Source organism: Silurus aristotelis, assembly GCF_946808225.1.
Source record: "Silurus aristotelis genome assembly, chromosome: 5".
NCBI classification, from domain to species: domain Eukaryota; kingdom Metazoa; phylum Chordata; class Actinopteri; order Siluriformes; family Siluridae; genus Silurus; species Silurus aristotelis.
In genome coordinates this window covers 18,739,167-18,755,033 of record NC_139578.1, presented here as the reverse complement: position 1 = coordinate 18,755,033, position 15,867 = coordinate 18,739,167, and the positions used below count along the sequence as shown (strand labels likewise).

General features: G+C 40.5%; 1 protein-coding gene across 2 annotated transcripts; it reads left to right on the top strand.

Moving 5' to 3' along the window:
• Positions 1-1,787: 1,787 nt before the first annotated feature.
• lgi2a (leucine-rich repeat LGI family, member 2a) lies at positions 1,788-11,775 on the top strand. Of its 2 annotated transcripts, XM_083541273.1 has the most exons (9): positions 1,839-2,153; positions 2,412-2,483; positions 3,294-3,365; positions 3,652-3,723; positions 3,826-3,897; positions 4,294-4,463; positions 4,812-4,976; positions 9,105-9,649; positions 9,749-11,775. In XM_083541273.1, exons 1-9 carry the CDS (start codon positions 1,849-1,851, stop codon positions 9,920-9,922), a joined length of 1,647 nt encoding a protein of 548 aa, XP_083397399.1. In that variant the 5' UTR covers positions 1,839-1,848; the 3' UTR covers positions 9,923-11,775. The 2 variants fall into 2 exon arrangements, with proteins under 2 accessions (XP_083397400.1, XP_083397399.1); XM_083541274.1 differs by having other exon boundaries at positions 1,788-2,153; positions 9,105-11,775.
• Positions 11,776-15,867: the final 4,092 nt, after the last annotated feature.

Genomic DNA, 15,867 nt, shown 5'->3' with positions numbered 1-15,867 from the left:
TGTTCTTGATGATTATGTAATATTGATTAGTCTCACTGCAGTGCTGAATTCTTGCGATGGATCCAGTACTGCTTTCACTGGAGGAACGACTCATCCGAGCACTGTGGCTTAATATTTATTTATTACAGTATATTAGTAGGCACAACATGGGGGTCAAATCATCAATGTATTGACAGTAAGAACATGTTTTTTACAGATCTAATAAATTTAGCATACACATAAATGCAGTGTGTGCATTCATATAACTGGCTAAAATGTTTATTTTTTTATATTATTGTTTCACTTGATCATTATTAAATGGCAGCATTATAGTGACCCCTCTCTCTCTCTCTCTCTCTCTCTCTCTCTCTCTCTCTCTCTCTCTCTCTCTCTCTCTCTCTCTCTCTCTCTCTCTCTGTCAGATTATGTTTGATACTTTCGCAAAACTGGCCCCTGCTCTTCATGCTTTCTTCATGATCAAACCTCATTAGCTTCATGTGTTGCTTTATTCGATTTCGATGACAGTGTTATTTTATATAGGCTCTCCACAAACATATTTTAGTCAAATTGCTTTAGCTCCATAAAAACGTGGTTTGTCATGGTTGGAGTGAAATAACTCGAGTGTCCCTTGCAAAACCCTATCTCACAAAGCACCTTTTTGGATGAATAAGAACTCTGATTGCACCCCAGGCTTCCCCACCTTACATCAATGCAGCACTTTACTAATGCATTTGCTGGCATGTAGGCACGCATCCCCACAGCTACGCTCCAAAATGTAATGGAAAACCTTACCAACAAAGTGGAGGTTAGTTTGACTTTAAAATAAGCACTTATTCAAATGACATGCCTGTGACGGCCATATGGATCTTCAGCTATACAGTGTACCATTTGTATGTTAAGGGAAGGTGTATATGGACTGATCATCTCTAATGTTAAAACTACTGACAGTTGTCTAATCATCACAAAGTTGAACACATTGCATTCCAGATTGATGCGAATGGGGCTGCGTAGGCACAGACAGATCAGAGTGCCTGTGCCGACTCTTTTCAACTGTTCAAAATGCCTACAATGGGCTTGCAGGCATCCGAACTGAACCATGGAGCAATTATAGAAGGTAATGATTAATTAGATTTTCTTTTACATGTGGATGACCACGATGCACTTTGTAAAGAAGGCAAGCATTCGAGTACAGGTCACATTTTGACATGTACCCCTACCTGCCCATTGTTACAGACCAATTATACCTATACAATGCAACCACAATTGTTTAGAAATGTTTTAAGGAGCATAATGAAGGTGAAGGTGAAGGTTGAAGGCTTGGCTCAATCTGATCAATCATCTGATGCTGGACAAATAATGCCAATTCACCTTGTCGTTTAAATACGACTTCAAAGTTTTGCTGCTGACATCTTGCTTCCAGACACCACAGCACAATGATGGCGTCAATGCCACAATGGGTCAGTATTGTTTTGGTTGCACAAGGGGAACCAACACAATATTATGCAGGTGGTTTTAACGTTATGACTGATTTCAATCGTACAACATATATCATCTCTCTAGGAGAAAAGCTTTTTATTACCATTTTCTAGAACCTAAATAAATGTGATGTGCTCAGGAAAACAGAAGTTAGAGAAGTTCCACAGTCTTTCTATGTTGTTTGTTTTGCTATGCATGTGTGCTTCTTGTGCACTTATTGGAGAAAGATTATGGTTGAAATAATTCTTTGTGAGCTCTGTTGCTTCTTGTGAGCTGTACTGGGTGCGTTGAGTGTTGATCAGTAATGAGAGAGAGAGAGAGAGAGAGAAAGAGAGAGAGAGAGAGAGCTGCAGCTGAATCGCTGATGTAGCTTTGGTTCACTGCTGCATTCTCATGGTGCAGGGCGGACCGCTCTCAGTCCTCCTCACCTTCGCTCCATCCTTATCCGCGCTCTCACACACACACACTCTCTCACGCATACACACACATGCAAACTCCTCCGCCATCATCAACATGCTGGCCTTTCTTAACCGCTACGCTGTGATAGCGTACACCGTGCTGCTGTGCTTAGTGGCGTCGGGCCACACGGTCAAGAAGGTAGTGAAGTGCCCTTCATCCTGCAGCTGCTCCAAGGAATCCATCATCTGCGTCGGCTCTTCGTATGTGCCGCGGAACATGCCAAGCGATGTCAGCTCACTGTAAGTGTTCCTATGATCTGTACCCGAGATCTGCGCCTTCTCATTATAAAGCCACCTGTGCGGTGTTTGTGATGCGATTGCACATTGCATTATACAGCGTGCAGCACCATGTAGTTACGTGAGAATAATAGACGCATGTAGATGCGTCTGTACTTTGTCCATGCAGCAATCTGAAATCTGAGAGCCATTTGACGACGACATCATATGTGTCGATTTCACGTGGTCCTCATGATCATAATGCTCATATGTTTTTCCCAGGAGCATTGTGAATGGGACCTTCTCTGAGGTCAGGGAGGCCATCTTCGCTCATATGCCATCCCTCCAGCTGCTGTAAGTCCAAAATGTTCAACTACCTCTTATTTAAATAGTGTTAGAGGGAATATGTTAATCATTTGTAGTAATGGGAAATGTGCACTGTTGATGATCAGTTCATTAGGATATACGATGTGCAGGTCAGAGCCAAGATTTCCCAAAGAATGCTTAACATGTGTTTTGTTTTACAGGAGTCTTCTACCTAGAGCATGTATCACTTGATGGTCACTGAGTCTGATAACACGTCTAAAGCATTGCTTTAATATTGCTCAGAACACATCTTCAATATTCAGATTAGTTGAACGCTCTGGGCAAAGACAGTGCTATTGTTCTAAAATAAAAATAAGGATGCCGTTTTGATATTTAAAGCGACAAATATAATAAAAAATATAAAATATAAAAGTGATATGGTCCGTCTGTGACTTATGGAGGACAATGCCATTGTTGATTTTGTCAACTGGAGACATGATGCCCCCTTTGACCAACTGTGTAATGGATAAAAATAGATTCATATCAGATGTTGCATTGGTCAGGATGCGTTTACTTATATGCTCTTGTATTCAACAAATTATTTATGAAATGTACTTATTGTATTTAGTTATAGAAAATTGTGGTGGGTTAACTCAAATATTTCAGGGCTGTTCTGGATGGTAAAATGCATTTACAACTGGATTGCTGAGATTATGGTGCACTCTGAACTTCGGTTAAATAACATTGATGCAGTGCTTTATTTTCTTTATATAATTCTCTCTCTCTCTCTCTCTCTCTCTCTCTCTCTCTCTCTCTCTCTCTCTCTCTCTCTCTCTCTCCCTCTCCCCCTTTTTTCAGATTACTTAATTCGAATGCTCTTACCACAATTAAAGATGATGCATTCTCTGGCTTACCGCACCTTGAATATTTGTAAGTGAAATCACTTTTGTGTTATTGAACATCTGTGCAACAGTGGACACATCTCTGGTTATGTTACATTAAATGTATTCCCTCTTTTTTTATAATGTAAGACCATTCTCCCTTTCCTCTCGTAGTATTATGATATACCTCCTATCAGATTAATGTTTTAAATAAGCACAGTATTATTATACTAATAATGCACTGAGGTTTTGAAGATTTTACATTCTGCCACAATTCTGCTCACACATACATTCTTATCCTGTTTGTTCTCTTTCACCAATCTGTCATCTTCTAGGTTTATTGAAAACAACAAGATTGAGACCACATCCAAATATTCCTTTAGAGGACTTAGGGACCTGACCCATCTGTACGTTGGCAATGTTATTTATTTTTCTATTTACACTGTTACCAAATTGATTTCGATGCTGCTAAATTCTGACTGTAACCACCCTCTCCCGCTCACACACAGGTCTTTGGCGAACAACAACATCAAAGCCTTGCCAAGAGATCTCTTCAGCGATCTGGACTCGCTTATAGAGCTGTGAGCCTACATTCCAGTTTGTGTTTAAATGTATTCTGTGTATCATATAAATGCTCTTCCTCTTAGATACAGTATATAGATCTGGATGAATGAAACAGTATTTCATGGAAATTATATATATGCGTGATTACTTCTAAAAGGTACAATTTCTACAGAGCCTTTAAAGGCTTTGCAGATGATGAGACCAAACTGTTAGTCATCTTGCATTAGTTATTTCGACTTCTACAAAGTATTCTTTTTAATTATTCCGCTCGCATGGAAGTCATGGTGATTTTTACGAAAGCTCATTATTAATGGTTGTTATAACTTTAGGTAATGCAGGTTTAAAAGGTTTTTCGTTTTAAACCTTGTGTTGGCTGGTCAGAATCATCTCAGGCTAACTGTGTTCTTCAACAGAGATTTGAGGGGCAATGCGTTTGAATGTGACTGTCGTGCTAAATGGCTGATGACGTGGCTAAAGAACACCAACGCCTCAGTGTCAGATATCCTATGTGTTGGCCCAGAGGAGATGAAGGGCAAGAGGCTCAATGACATGACAAGCCTCCATGATGAGTGCATCTCTACAGGTTGTGTGTGTGCTTCATGTGAAAGAGTGCTTTCAAATGTAGCTTAACAACATATATACATTGTTAGGTTTTAATTCATGCTATTGTCCTTTCAAATATTTCCATTTAACACATTTATCTGCTGCATGCATTCAAATCACTTACAATTTAGAGAGGATACATGTAAGTGGTTGGTGGATTTAAGGCCTTGCTCGAGGGCCTAAATGTAGCAATGCTGGTGTTTAATCTTACAATAACTAAAATACAAATTCCAGTGTTATAACTACTGAGACATCTTCAGATGCTATTAGTTTTAATCAGACTTTGTAAAATATGCAAACCTATCATGTGATAACCTTGTTTACACAGATTTCATTCCACTTCAGTCGGTGACCACCGAGTCTCTTTCTGTGGACACGTTCTCTTACAAGAATGATGTGTATGTGACCATCGCTGCCCCTAATTTAGAGAGCTGCATGGTGCTTCAGTGGGACCACATCGAGATGAACTTCAGAAGTTATGACAACATTACAGGTGGGTTAAACTAAGTAAGAGGATAGCTTTAGCCAGGGCACAACCGTATTGATATCATGAGATATATATACACTGAACAAAATTATAAACGCAGCACTTTTGTTTTTGCCCTATTTTTCATGAGCTGAAGATCTAAGACTTTTTCTATGTACACAAAAGGCCTATTTCTCTTGAATATTGTTCACAAATCTGTGTAAATCTGCGTTAGTGAGCACGGGTGTGCCTTAGGCTGGCCACAATAAAAGGCCACTCTAAAATGTGCAGTTTTATTACACAGCACAATGTCTCAGATGTCGCAAGTTTAAAGGGAGCATGCAATTGGCATGCTGACTGCAGGAATGTTCACCAGAGCTGTTGCGTGTGAATTGAATGTTAATTTCTCTACCGTAAGCCATCTCCAAAGGCGTTTCAGAGAATTTGGCAGTACATCCAACCGGCCTCACAACAGCAGACCACGTGTAACCACACCAGCCCAGGACCTCCACATACAGCATCTTCACCTCCAACATTGTCTGAGACCAGCCACCCGAATAGCTGCTGCAACAATCGGTTTGCATAACCAAAGAATTTCTGCTCAAACTGTCAGAAACCGTCTCAAGGAAGCTCATCTACATGCTCGTCATCCTCATCGGGGTCTCGACCTGACTGCAGTTCTTCGTTGTAACCAACTTGAGTGGGCAAATGCTTACATTCGATGGCGTCTTTGAACCACTTGAACTTTGAACCATGACCACTTTGGAGAGGAGTTCTGTTCACGGATGAATCCCAGGTTTCACTGTACAGGGCAGATGGGAGACAGCGTGGATGTTGTCGTGTGGGTGAGCGGTTTGTTCATGTCAACGTTGTGGATCGATTGGCCCATGGTGGCGGTGGGGTTATGGTACGGGCAGGCGTATGTTATGGACAACAAACACAGGTGCATTTTATTGATGCCATTTTGAATGCACAGAGATACCGTGATATGATACTGAGGCTCATTGTTGTGCCATTCATCTACAACCATCACCTAATGTTGCAGCATGATAATGCTCGGCCCAATGTTGCAAGGGTCTGTGCACAATTCCTGGAAGCTGAAAACATCCTAGTTCTTTCATGGCCAGCATACTCACCGGACATGTCACCCATTGAGCGTGTTTGGGATGCTCTGGATCAGCCTATACGACAGCGTGTTCAGTTCCTGCCAATATCGAGCAACTTCACACAGCCATTGAAGAGGAGTAGACCAACATTCCACAATCCACAATTAACAACCTGATCAACTCTATGCAAAGGAGATGTGTTTCACTGCGTGAGGCAAGTGAAACACCAGATACTGACTGGTTTTCGGACCCCCAATACAGTAAAACTGCACTTTTTAGAGTGGCCTTTTATTGTGGCCAGCCTAAGGCACAGCTGTGAGGTGGATGGAATATCCCAGCAAAGGAGAAGTGCTCACTAACACAGATTTAGACAGATTTGTGAACAATATTTGAGAGAAATAGGCCTTTTGTACACATAGAAAAAGTCAGATCCTCAGCTCATGAAAAATAGGGACAAAAACGTTTATAATTTTGTTCCGTGTGTGTATATATATATATATATATATATATATATATATATATATATATATATATATATATATATATATATATATATATATATATATATATATATATATATATATAATACCAATTGCCTTCGACAAAGTTTTCTTTCTGCCACTGGATACCACAGACATGGTATTGTTTTTTTCTCATTTGTTATTGATTTCTTAATCTTTAGGCACTATTACTCAGCATTATATTCGGTAAGCTACTTGCTATTATTAACCAGCGTCAGTGGCTCCTTCCAGTCAAAATATAGTAAATATATTCTCCCAGTTATTTAAGGAAACTGCATTCATTTTAAACACACATTTATTACAGTATAACCCAAACTCTTACCCTAACTCTTAACCTAACACTAATTGTATGTTTTCTGCCTTATTGCCTCTGGTAAAAAATAAAGAATAAAAGATTACCGTTGGCAGTTCTATAAGCATTACCCATGATCCTCATGTTGAGTGACACGAAAAAAGAGGGAAATTCGTGTCCATGAACAAAAGATTAAAGTTTGTGACTATATCACGAAATGCTGTGATACTGTGTTGTATATGTACGCATATAATTGTCTCGATTATACTCAAAACTTTGGACTGCAGAACTGCCAAGTGCAATTCCAACCTTTAACTCTAGCAGAGTTAATTGAATATTTTACCCACATATTGATATATTAAGTCTATTGAAGCAGCAAAACACAAAACTATGCTGTGCCGCAACTTTTAACCTTAGTGATTAACAGCACTAATAATTAAAAATCCTATATTTGTATTTTCATAAATACATCCAGACATACTGTATCTGGCCTAATTTCACCTCCTGATGTGTTATATACTGCAGACACAACAGCATGTAACAGACTAAAATGAAAGTCACCTATGAAAGACTTGTTTGCAAATATGTATAATCAAAATGAGTGGACACAGCAGGCCTTTTACATTGTAAGTGATATGTGTAAAAATGCTTAAGCAGCATATATGTGACCTGTTCATTATATTCATACCGGATTGGTTAAAGCCTGGGTTACCAACGAACGCCACAGGTATCGTTAGCCAACAGGGTACCGGTGGAAATTAGGCCGAAGGAGGAGAAGGAGAGGAGAAAGACATCTACAGAGACGGCAGGGAAAGGAGAAGTGGAAGAGAGTGGAGGTTAGGGTTGGTACTTTATATGTTGGTACTATGACTGGTAAAGGGAGAGAGGTAGCTGATATGATAGAGAGGAGAAAGGACTTGTATGAGGACTTGTATGATGACAGTTTGACAGCAGTAGTGTGCACTAGGAACGACAGACTGGTTTAAGGTGGAGGTCGTACTTCATCAAGGATCAGCTCTGAGCCCTTTTCTGTTTGCAGTGGTGATGGACAGGTTGACAGGAGTCTCCATGGACTGTGATGTTTGGGGATAATATTGTGATTTGTGGTGAGAGTAGGGAGCAGGTTGAGAAGAGTCTGGAGAGGTGGAGGTATGTGCTGGAGAGAAGGGGAATGAAAGTCAGTAGGAGTAAGTCAGAGTACATGTGTGTGAATGAGAGGGAGGGCAGTGGAGTTGTGCAGTTGCAGGGAGAAGAGGTGGAGAAGAAAGATAAGTTTACGTATCTGGGGTCAACAGTGCAAAGTAAAAGATAGTGTGTTAGAGAAGTGAAGAAAAGAGTGCAGGCAGGGTGGAGTGGGTGGAGAAGAGTGGAAGAGTGATTCGTGATAGAAGAGTATCTGCAAGAGTGAAAGGGAAAGTTTATAGGACTGTGGTAAAACCTGCGATGTTGTATGGTTTAGAGACAGTGGCATTGAGTAAAAGACAGGAGGTGGAGCTGGAGGTAACAGAGCTGAAGATGTTGAGGTTATCGTTAGGAGTGCCAAAGATGGCAGGATTAGAAATGAGTTTATTAGAGGCATGAATCTAATCTAACGGCGCATGTAGGACGTTTTGGAGACAAGGTGAGGTAGGAGAGATTGAGATGGTTTGGACACGGGCAGAGGAGGGGCAAAGGGTATATCGGTAGGAGAATGCTGAGGATGGAGCCACCAGGATGGAGGAAAAAATAAGGGCAAAAAGGAGGTTTCATGGATGTGGTGAGGGAAGACATGCAGGTAGTTGGTTTGAAAGAGGCAGATGTAGAGGACAGCAGCAATACTGTAGCATTGCTGTCACTTAAAACCAGTCTGGCCATGCTCCTCTGACTTCTCTCAGCAACAATGCATTACAACCTCTAACAAGCTTTCTTCCATCATTCTGTGTAACCTAAAGACACAGCTGTGTGTAAAAAATCCCATGGCATTATCAATTTTTTAAATATTAAATCCATCCCATTTGGCATTGCTAACTATGCCACAGTTAAACTGCAAACATCTTTTAACTGTGTTAGATTGTAAACATCATAGCGGAATAATAATAATACTGCACTAACAAACTACCATTAGAATCTCTAATCACAAATTTGTCAGTATAAACACATTAATTGGGGATAGAAATTTCCTTTTAAACCTATAATAATGTTTCCACATTTCTTGAGATTTTGAGGTCTGTAACTTTATTTCTTGATCAATTCTCAGGTCAGTCCATTGTTGGTTGCAAGTCGGTAATCATCCAGAACTTGGTATTTATGATTGTTGCTCAGCTGTTTGGTGGTTCTCATATCTATAAGTTTGATGAAGACCAAAGCAAATTCACCAAGTTTCAGGACATTGAAGTCTCCAAGATCTCCAAGCCCAATGACATAGAGACCTTCCAAATTGGTGATGAATGGTTCTTTATCATTGCTGACAGCTCTAAGGCTGGTCTTTCAACCCTCTATAAGTGGAATGACAAAGGCTTCTACTCCTATCAGTCACTGCACGAGTGGTTCCGTGATACTGATGCAGAGTTTGTGAACCTGGATGGCAAGGCTCACCTGATTCTGGCTAGTCGTTCACAAGTTCCAGTAATCTACCAGTGGAGCAAGAGTGCACAGAAGTTTGTGTTGCAGGGTGAAATCCCAAACATGGAGGATGTAGTGGCTGTCAAAGCATTCTGGATGAAAGAGGACCTGTATCTGGCTATGACGCGATATATTGGTGACTCCAAAGTTCTACACTGGACTGCCAAGCATTTTGCTGAGGTACAGGCCCTTCCTTCAAGAGGTTCCATGATTCTTCAGCCGTTTTCCTTTAAAGATCGCTATTATCTGGCTTTAGGTAGTGACTACACGTTCTCACAGGTCTACCTGTGGAATGAAGAGGACAAGGTCTTTGATCGCTTCAAGGAGGTCTACATACAGGCCCCGCGCTCTTTTACCGTGGTCTCCACATACCGCAGGGACTTCATCTTTGCCTCCAGCTTCAAGGGAAGCACTCAGATATTTGAGCACATCATTATCGATCTGAGCCTTTGAGGTCTTATAGACAGCATGTAAAATTAAATGTTGAATGGAAGCATTTCTACATCCTACAATGTCTTCCATTTAAAATTGAATATTTTCCAAGGAAGGGTTCAAAATGATGGCCGTGACTTCGAAATAATTTGTAGTTTTGTGGTTTTATCAGGTATGTAATGTTAATTCATGTGCATGTTAATTCATGCATTTGTATTCGATTTTTTCATTTATTTGTAATTCTGCTTTGTGTCATTTTTTAGACATCTTTTTAGCGGAGATGTCTTTCCACCCAGTTGAAAAAAATAAGGATATTCATTGAGGGTACATAACTCTGAGCAGAGCTGCCGAGTCATTTGCATATCTAACAACAATCTCTAAAGTCTATCCATTCCTTCAGTATTTGTGCTGCGGCACCTGCATGATACCGTTGCAAAGGAGATTTCAAACCATGCATGCTGAAAAAAGAGATGTTGAAAAAACAGTGACAACATCTGTAATATTTTTTTGATTTTTTTTTGCTGAATATAGAATCTGATCATTCAAAACCAGTTGTGTACTATTACATGCTAAATGCTGAAATGTATATGTAAATGTACATCGTCAGCATAAACTCAAATTAGGTTTGTCGCATCATAGATTAAATACTATTTTACAGAAAAACAAAAATAAATAAATGTGACTTTGATACAATAAATGCAAACATATTTTTTGTTCCATTTATCCTTATCAATCCCTACATTTTAACATTGGCCAATGTGCATTAAGACTCCATTACACATACAAAAACTATACAAATACAACAGTTTGAACTCTCCTGTTATTAATATTACTTTTCTTTGAATAAGTATATGCACTATCGACTAAAAAAGACAGAGGATCCAGGGACATAGCTTTGGATCCTTTTAATAATTTATATCTAATCTGTGCCTATGACACCCATAAAATCCTTTAGGCATGTATAGTCATCTAGGAGATAATGAAACTTTTTTTTTATCAACTATATAACCATGTCCTGAATCTTGAGACACTACATATTAAGTCCACTGTCTGATCATTGGATACATTTTCCTCTCTCATTTCCATGGGAAAAAAAAAAGTCCTTTGTTCATGCACAGACTTCCCGTATACTCTGCCTAAACTGTAGTATCAAGTTTATCTGTTAGAGGGCAGTGTTAATGCTTCTCCTAATGACATTTACGACTGTAGTTTATTTTAGAAGTGCTGAATGTTACGATCTGATTGAGCCCTTTTGTTATGTAATTAAACATTAAGTGATGTGTATTATAGCATAAGTACTCGTCTTCCTCCAGACTTTTGAATGTCTCTTACACTTACACAAACGCTTTGATCACTGTTTCTAATGTAAGATCTGAACTGAGAGAATTACTGTAAGATCAGTGGAATACTTTTTGTTTAAAACACAAAATAAAACAACAACAAAATTACAGGGAAAATCTTAAAAGCACAAAGTTTTAATCATGCATTTACTTACTTACTCATTACATTTGTCCTACTACTCTGCCTTTTGTATTTTAATTGATCAGTGATGATTATGACAGTGATTTATGTAAAAGTACTGAATGTCAAACATACTTTGAAAAATTGGTGTTTTGTATAAAAATGATTTAGCTGCATAAAGATGTGGATTGTAAACTCTGACAGACCTTTGCAGATTGTAAGAGCAAAAGAGTGAAAACTTTCTGAATTTTAGTAGAAAACATACTAGTTACAAAGTTCCACTTTAATATTTACTGTACATTTTTTCCCCCAATGCTATTTCTTTTGCTTAATTCTGGAACATTGCTTTTGTGTTTGAATGTTCTGTACATTTTTTAATACTAATACAATAAAAGTAAATGCTAAATAATATTTTTTTATTTCCTGTAGGGTTGATCTCTGTGTAGGGTTTTCACAGGCACACACTGCTCGTATGAAACAATATACAGCTGGTATTTACTTTCATTGTGAATACTATGGAATATGTAATATTTTTTATTCAAACCACTACACACTTTCACCCAACATGTTCAAGTTCCTCAAAATTAGTTTGGATGCATTATCTATAAATTGGCATGTTGTGACACATTGTTTCTTTAGACTGTTCAACACATTCTCATGAGTTACACTATCAATAAACATTAGAGATCCTCATCCAGAAGCAGCCATGCAAGACCAAGCCATGACACTACCTCCGATGCGCTTGACCAATGAGCTAGTATGTTTTACTCATGAGCAGATCCTTTCTTTATCCATACTTCGTCCTTTCTGTCAATTTAATAAAAGATAATCTTATTTTGCAAATAACAATATGGCATTCTGATTCTGCAGATGACTAGTTTTGCATATTGTGCAATAAGGCCTCTATATTTTTGCTTGGCTTGTTATCTTCATTCAACTTTTCTTCACAGCTCTCCACTGTTTCGGTCATACACTGCTGTTGTTTTCCTTTGCCAACATGTATGATTGTACATCAGTGGATTCTTTCTTTTTAGGTCATTACAAATTGTTTTGCTGGTGCAAATGGCTCTGCTTGATACTCCCTCTTTTCTCAGCTTCAGTGGGACTTGTTTCTCTCCTATTGAGAGCTCTATTTGATTGATCCTTTTTTAAACAACAAACAAAATCTTCACAGGTGAAACCCAGAGCTCAAACCCAGAGTAGGCATTTAATGCTATTAACTGTTCAAACTTCTTCTTACTTCTTCTTCTTCTTTCGAATGTTCCCATTAAGGGTCGCCACAGCGGATCTTCCGTCTCCATACCACCCTGTCCTCTACATCTGCCTCTTTCACACCAACTACCTGCATGTCTTCCCTCACCACATCCATGAACCTCCTCCTTGGCCTTCCTCTTTTCCTCCTACCTGGTGGCTCCATCCTCAGCATTCTTCTACCAATATAATTCATGTCCCTCCTCTGCACATGTCCAAACCATCTCAATCTCACCTCCCTCACCTTGTCACCAAAACATCCTACATGTGCTGTCCCTCTAATAAACTCATTTCTAATCTTGTCCATCCTCGTCACTCCCAACGAAAACCTTAACATCTTCAGCTCTGCTACCTCCAGCTCCACCTTCTGTCTTTTACTCAATGCCACTGTCTCTAATCCATACAACATCGCAGGTCTCACCACAGACCTATAAACTTTCCCTTTCATTCTTGCAGATACCCTACTATCACAAATCACTCCTGCCACTCTTCTCCACCCACTCCACCCTGCCTGCACTCTTTTCTTTACTTCTCTAACACACTCTCCATTACTTTACACTGTTGACCCCAGGTACCTGAACAACTCCACCTTCTCCACCTCTTCTCCCTGCAACCGCATCACTCCAATGCCCTCCCTCTCATTTACATGTACTCTGTCTTACTCCTACTGACTTTCATTCCCCTTCTCTCCAGCGCATACCTCCACCTCTCCAGGCTCTTCTCGACCTGCTCCCTACTCTCACCACAAATCACAATATCACCCGCAAACATCATAGTCCATGAAGACTCCTGTCTGACCTCGTCCGTCAACCTGTCCATCACCACTGCAAACAGGAAAGGGCTCAGGGCCGATCCTTGATGCAGTCCAACCTTCACCCCGAACCAGTCTGTCGTACCTACTGCACACTTCACTGCCGTCACACTGTCTTCATACATGTCCTGCACCACCCTCACATACTTCTCTGACACACCTGACTTCCTCATACAATACCACAACTCCTCTTTTGGCACCCTGTCGTATGCTTTCTCTAAATCCACAAACACACAATGCAACTCCTTCTGTCCTTCTTTATACTTCTCCATCAACATCCTCAAAGCAAATAAGGCATCTGTGGTGCTCTTCCTCGGCATGAAACCATACTGTTGCTCACAGATGGTCACCTCTTCTCTCAGCCTGGCTTCCACTACTCTTTCCCATAACTTCATGGTGTGACTGATCAACTTAATTCCCCTGTAGTTACTGCAGGTCTGCACATCCCCCTTATGCTTAAAGATCGGTACCAGCACACTTCTTCTCCATTCCTCAGGCATCTTTTCACCTTCCAAAATCCTGTTAAACAATCTGGTTAAAAACTCCACTGCCATCTCTCCTAAACATCTCCACGCTTCTACAGGTATGTCATCTGGTCCAACTGACTTTCCACTTTTCATCCTCTTAATCGCTGCTCTTACTTCCTCTTTACTAAGCCTATCTACATCCTGCTTCACCAACTCCACATCATCCAACCTTCTCTCTCTCTGATTTTCCTCATTCATTAGCGGCTCAAAATATTCCCTCCACCTTCTCAACACACTCTCCTCACTAGTCAACACATTTCCCTCCCCATCCTTTATTGCTCGGTCCCTCTACCTGGCCAATCGGTATAAATCCTTTTCTCCTTCCTTAGTGTTCAACCTCTCATAAAGCTCCTCATATGCCTTTTCCTTGGCTTTCGCCACATCCCTTTTTACCTGCTGCCGCATCTCCTTGTACTCCTGCCTACTTTTCTCATCACTCTGTCTATCCCACTTCTGTTTTACCAACCTCTTTCTCCTTATGCTCTCCTGCACTTCTTCATTCCACCACGTCTCCTTGTCTTGCTTCCTATTTCCAGATGTCACACCAAGTACTTTTCTAGCTGCCTCCCTCATCACTCCTGCAGTAGTTGCCCAATCATCCAGCACCTCTTCACCACCACCAAGCCCCTGTCTGGCCTCTTCCCTGAACCTCACACTACACTCTTCCTCCTTCAGTTTCCACCATCTTATTCCTCTTTCAGTCCTCACTCTCCTCCTTTTCTTTTTTGCCTCCAAAACCATCCTACAGACCACAATCCGATGCTGTCTAGCTACACTGTCCCCTGCCAACACCTTACAGTCTCCAATCTCCTTCAGGTTGCATCTCCTGCATAGCACATAGTCCACCTATGTGCACCTTCCTCCACTCTTATAAGTCACCCTATGATCCTCCTTCTTCTTAAAATAAGTGTTCACCACTGCCATTTCCATCCTTTTAGCAAAATCTACCACCATCTGCCCTTCCACATTCCTCTCCTTAAAACCATACCTACCCATCACCTCCTCATCACCTCTGTTCCCTTCACCTACATGCCCATTAAAGTCTGCCCCAATCACCAATCGTTCTTTCCTAGGTACACCATCTACCACGTCATCTAATTCACTCCAGAATCTTTCCTTCTCCTCCATCTCACAGCCCACTTGTGGAGCATAGGCACTGATGACATTTATCATCATCCCTTCAACTTCCACCTTCATGATCATCACCCTATCAGAAACTCTCTTCACCTCCACTACACTCTTACTGTACTCTTCCTTCAGAATCACCCCTACACCATTTCTCTTTCCATCCACACAATGATAAAACAGTTTAAACCCACCGCCAATGTTCCTGGCCTTACTCCCTTTCCACTTGGTCTCCTAAACACAACATATCTACGTTTCTCCTCTCCATCATATCAGCTACCTCTCTCCCTTTACCCATCATAGTACCAACATTTAAAGTACCAACCTGAACCTCCACTCTCCTACACTGCTCCTTTCCCTGCCGTCTCTGTAGACGTCTTCCTCCTCTCCTCCTCCTCCTTCGGCCAACAGTAGCCCAATTTCCACCGCTACCCTGTCGGCTAACGATACCTGTGGCGGTCGTTGTTAACCCGGGCCTCGACCGATCCGGTATGAAATTCTCATTTGTGATCCGCATGTTTGATTTGTCACATGTTTTACGGTGGATGCCCTTCCTAACGCAACCCTCCCCATTTACCCGGGCTTGGGACCAGCACTAAGAGTGCACTGGCTTGTGCATCCATAATGGCTGGGTTGCTATTAACTGTTCAAACAAATGATCTTAATGTAAATATTAACAGCATTCTTAATACTGTGTATTAATCTACTGAACATAAACCAAAAAGTGTTCACTGTACCTATAACAAAAAGGTCTGCTTTGTTGTCCCAATATTTTTTAGAGAAGACAAATT

Coding starts and splice junctions, on each gene's coding strand:
- lgi2a (XM_083541274.1), top strand. CDS start 1,849: ATGGTGCAGGGCGGACCGCTCTCAGTCCTCCTCACCTTCGCTCCATCC. Junction 4,464..4,811: donor TGATGAGTGCATCTCTACAG/GTTGTGTGTGTG, acceptor TTGTTTACACAG/ATTTCATTCCACTTCAGTCG. Junction 4,977..9,104: donor AAGTTATGACAACATTACAG/GTGGGTTAAACT, acceptor ATCAATTCTCAG/GTCAGTCCATTGTTGGTTGC.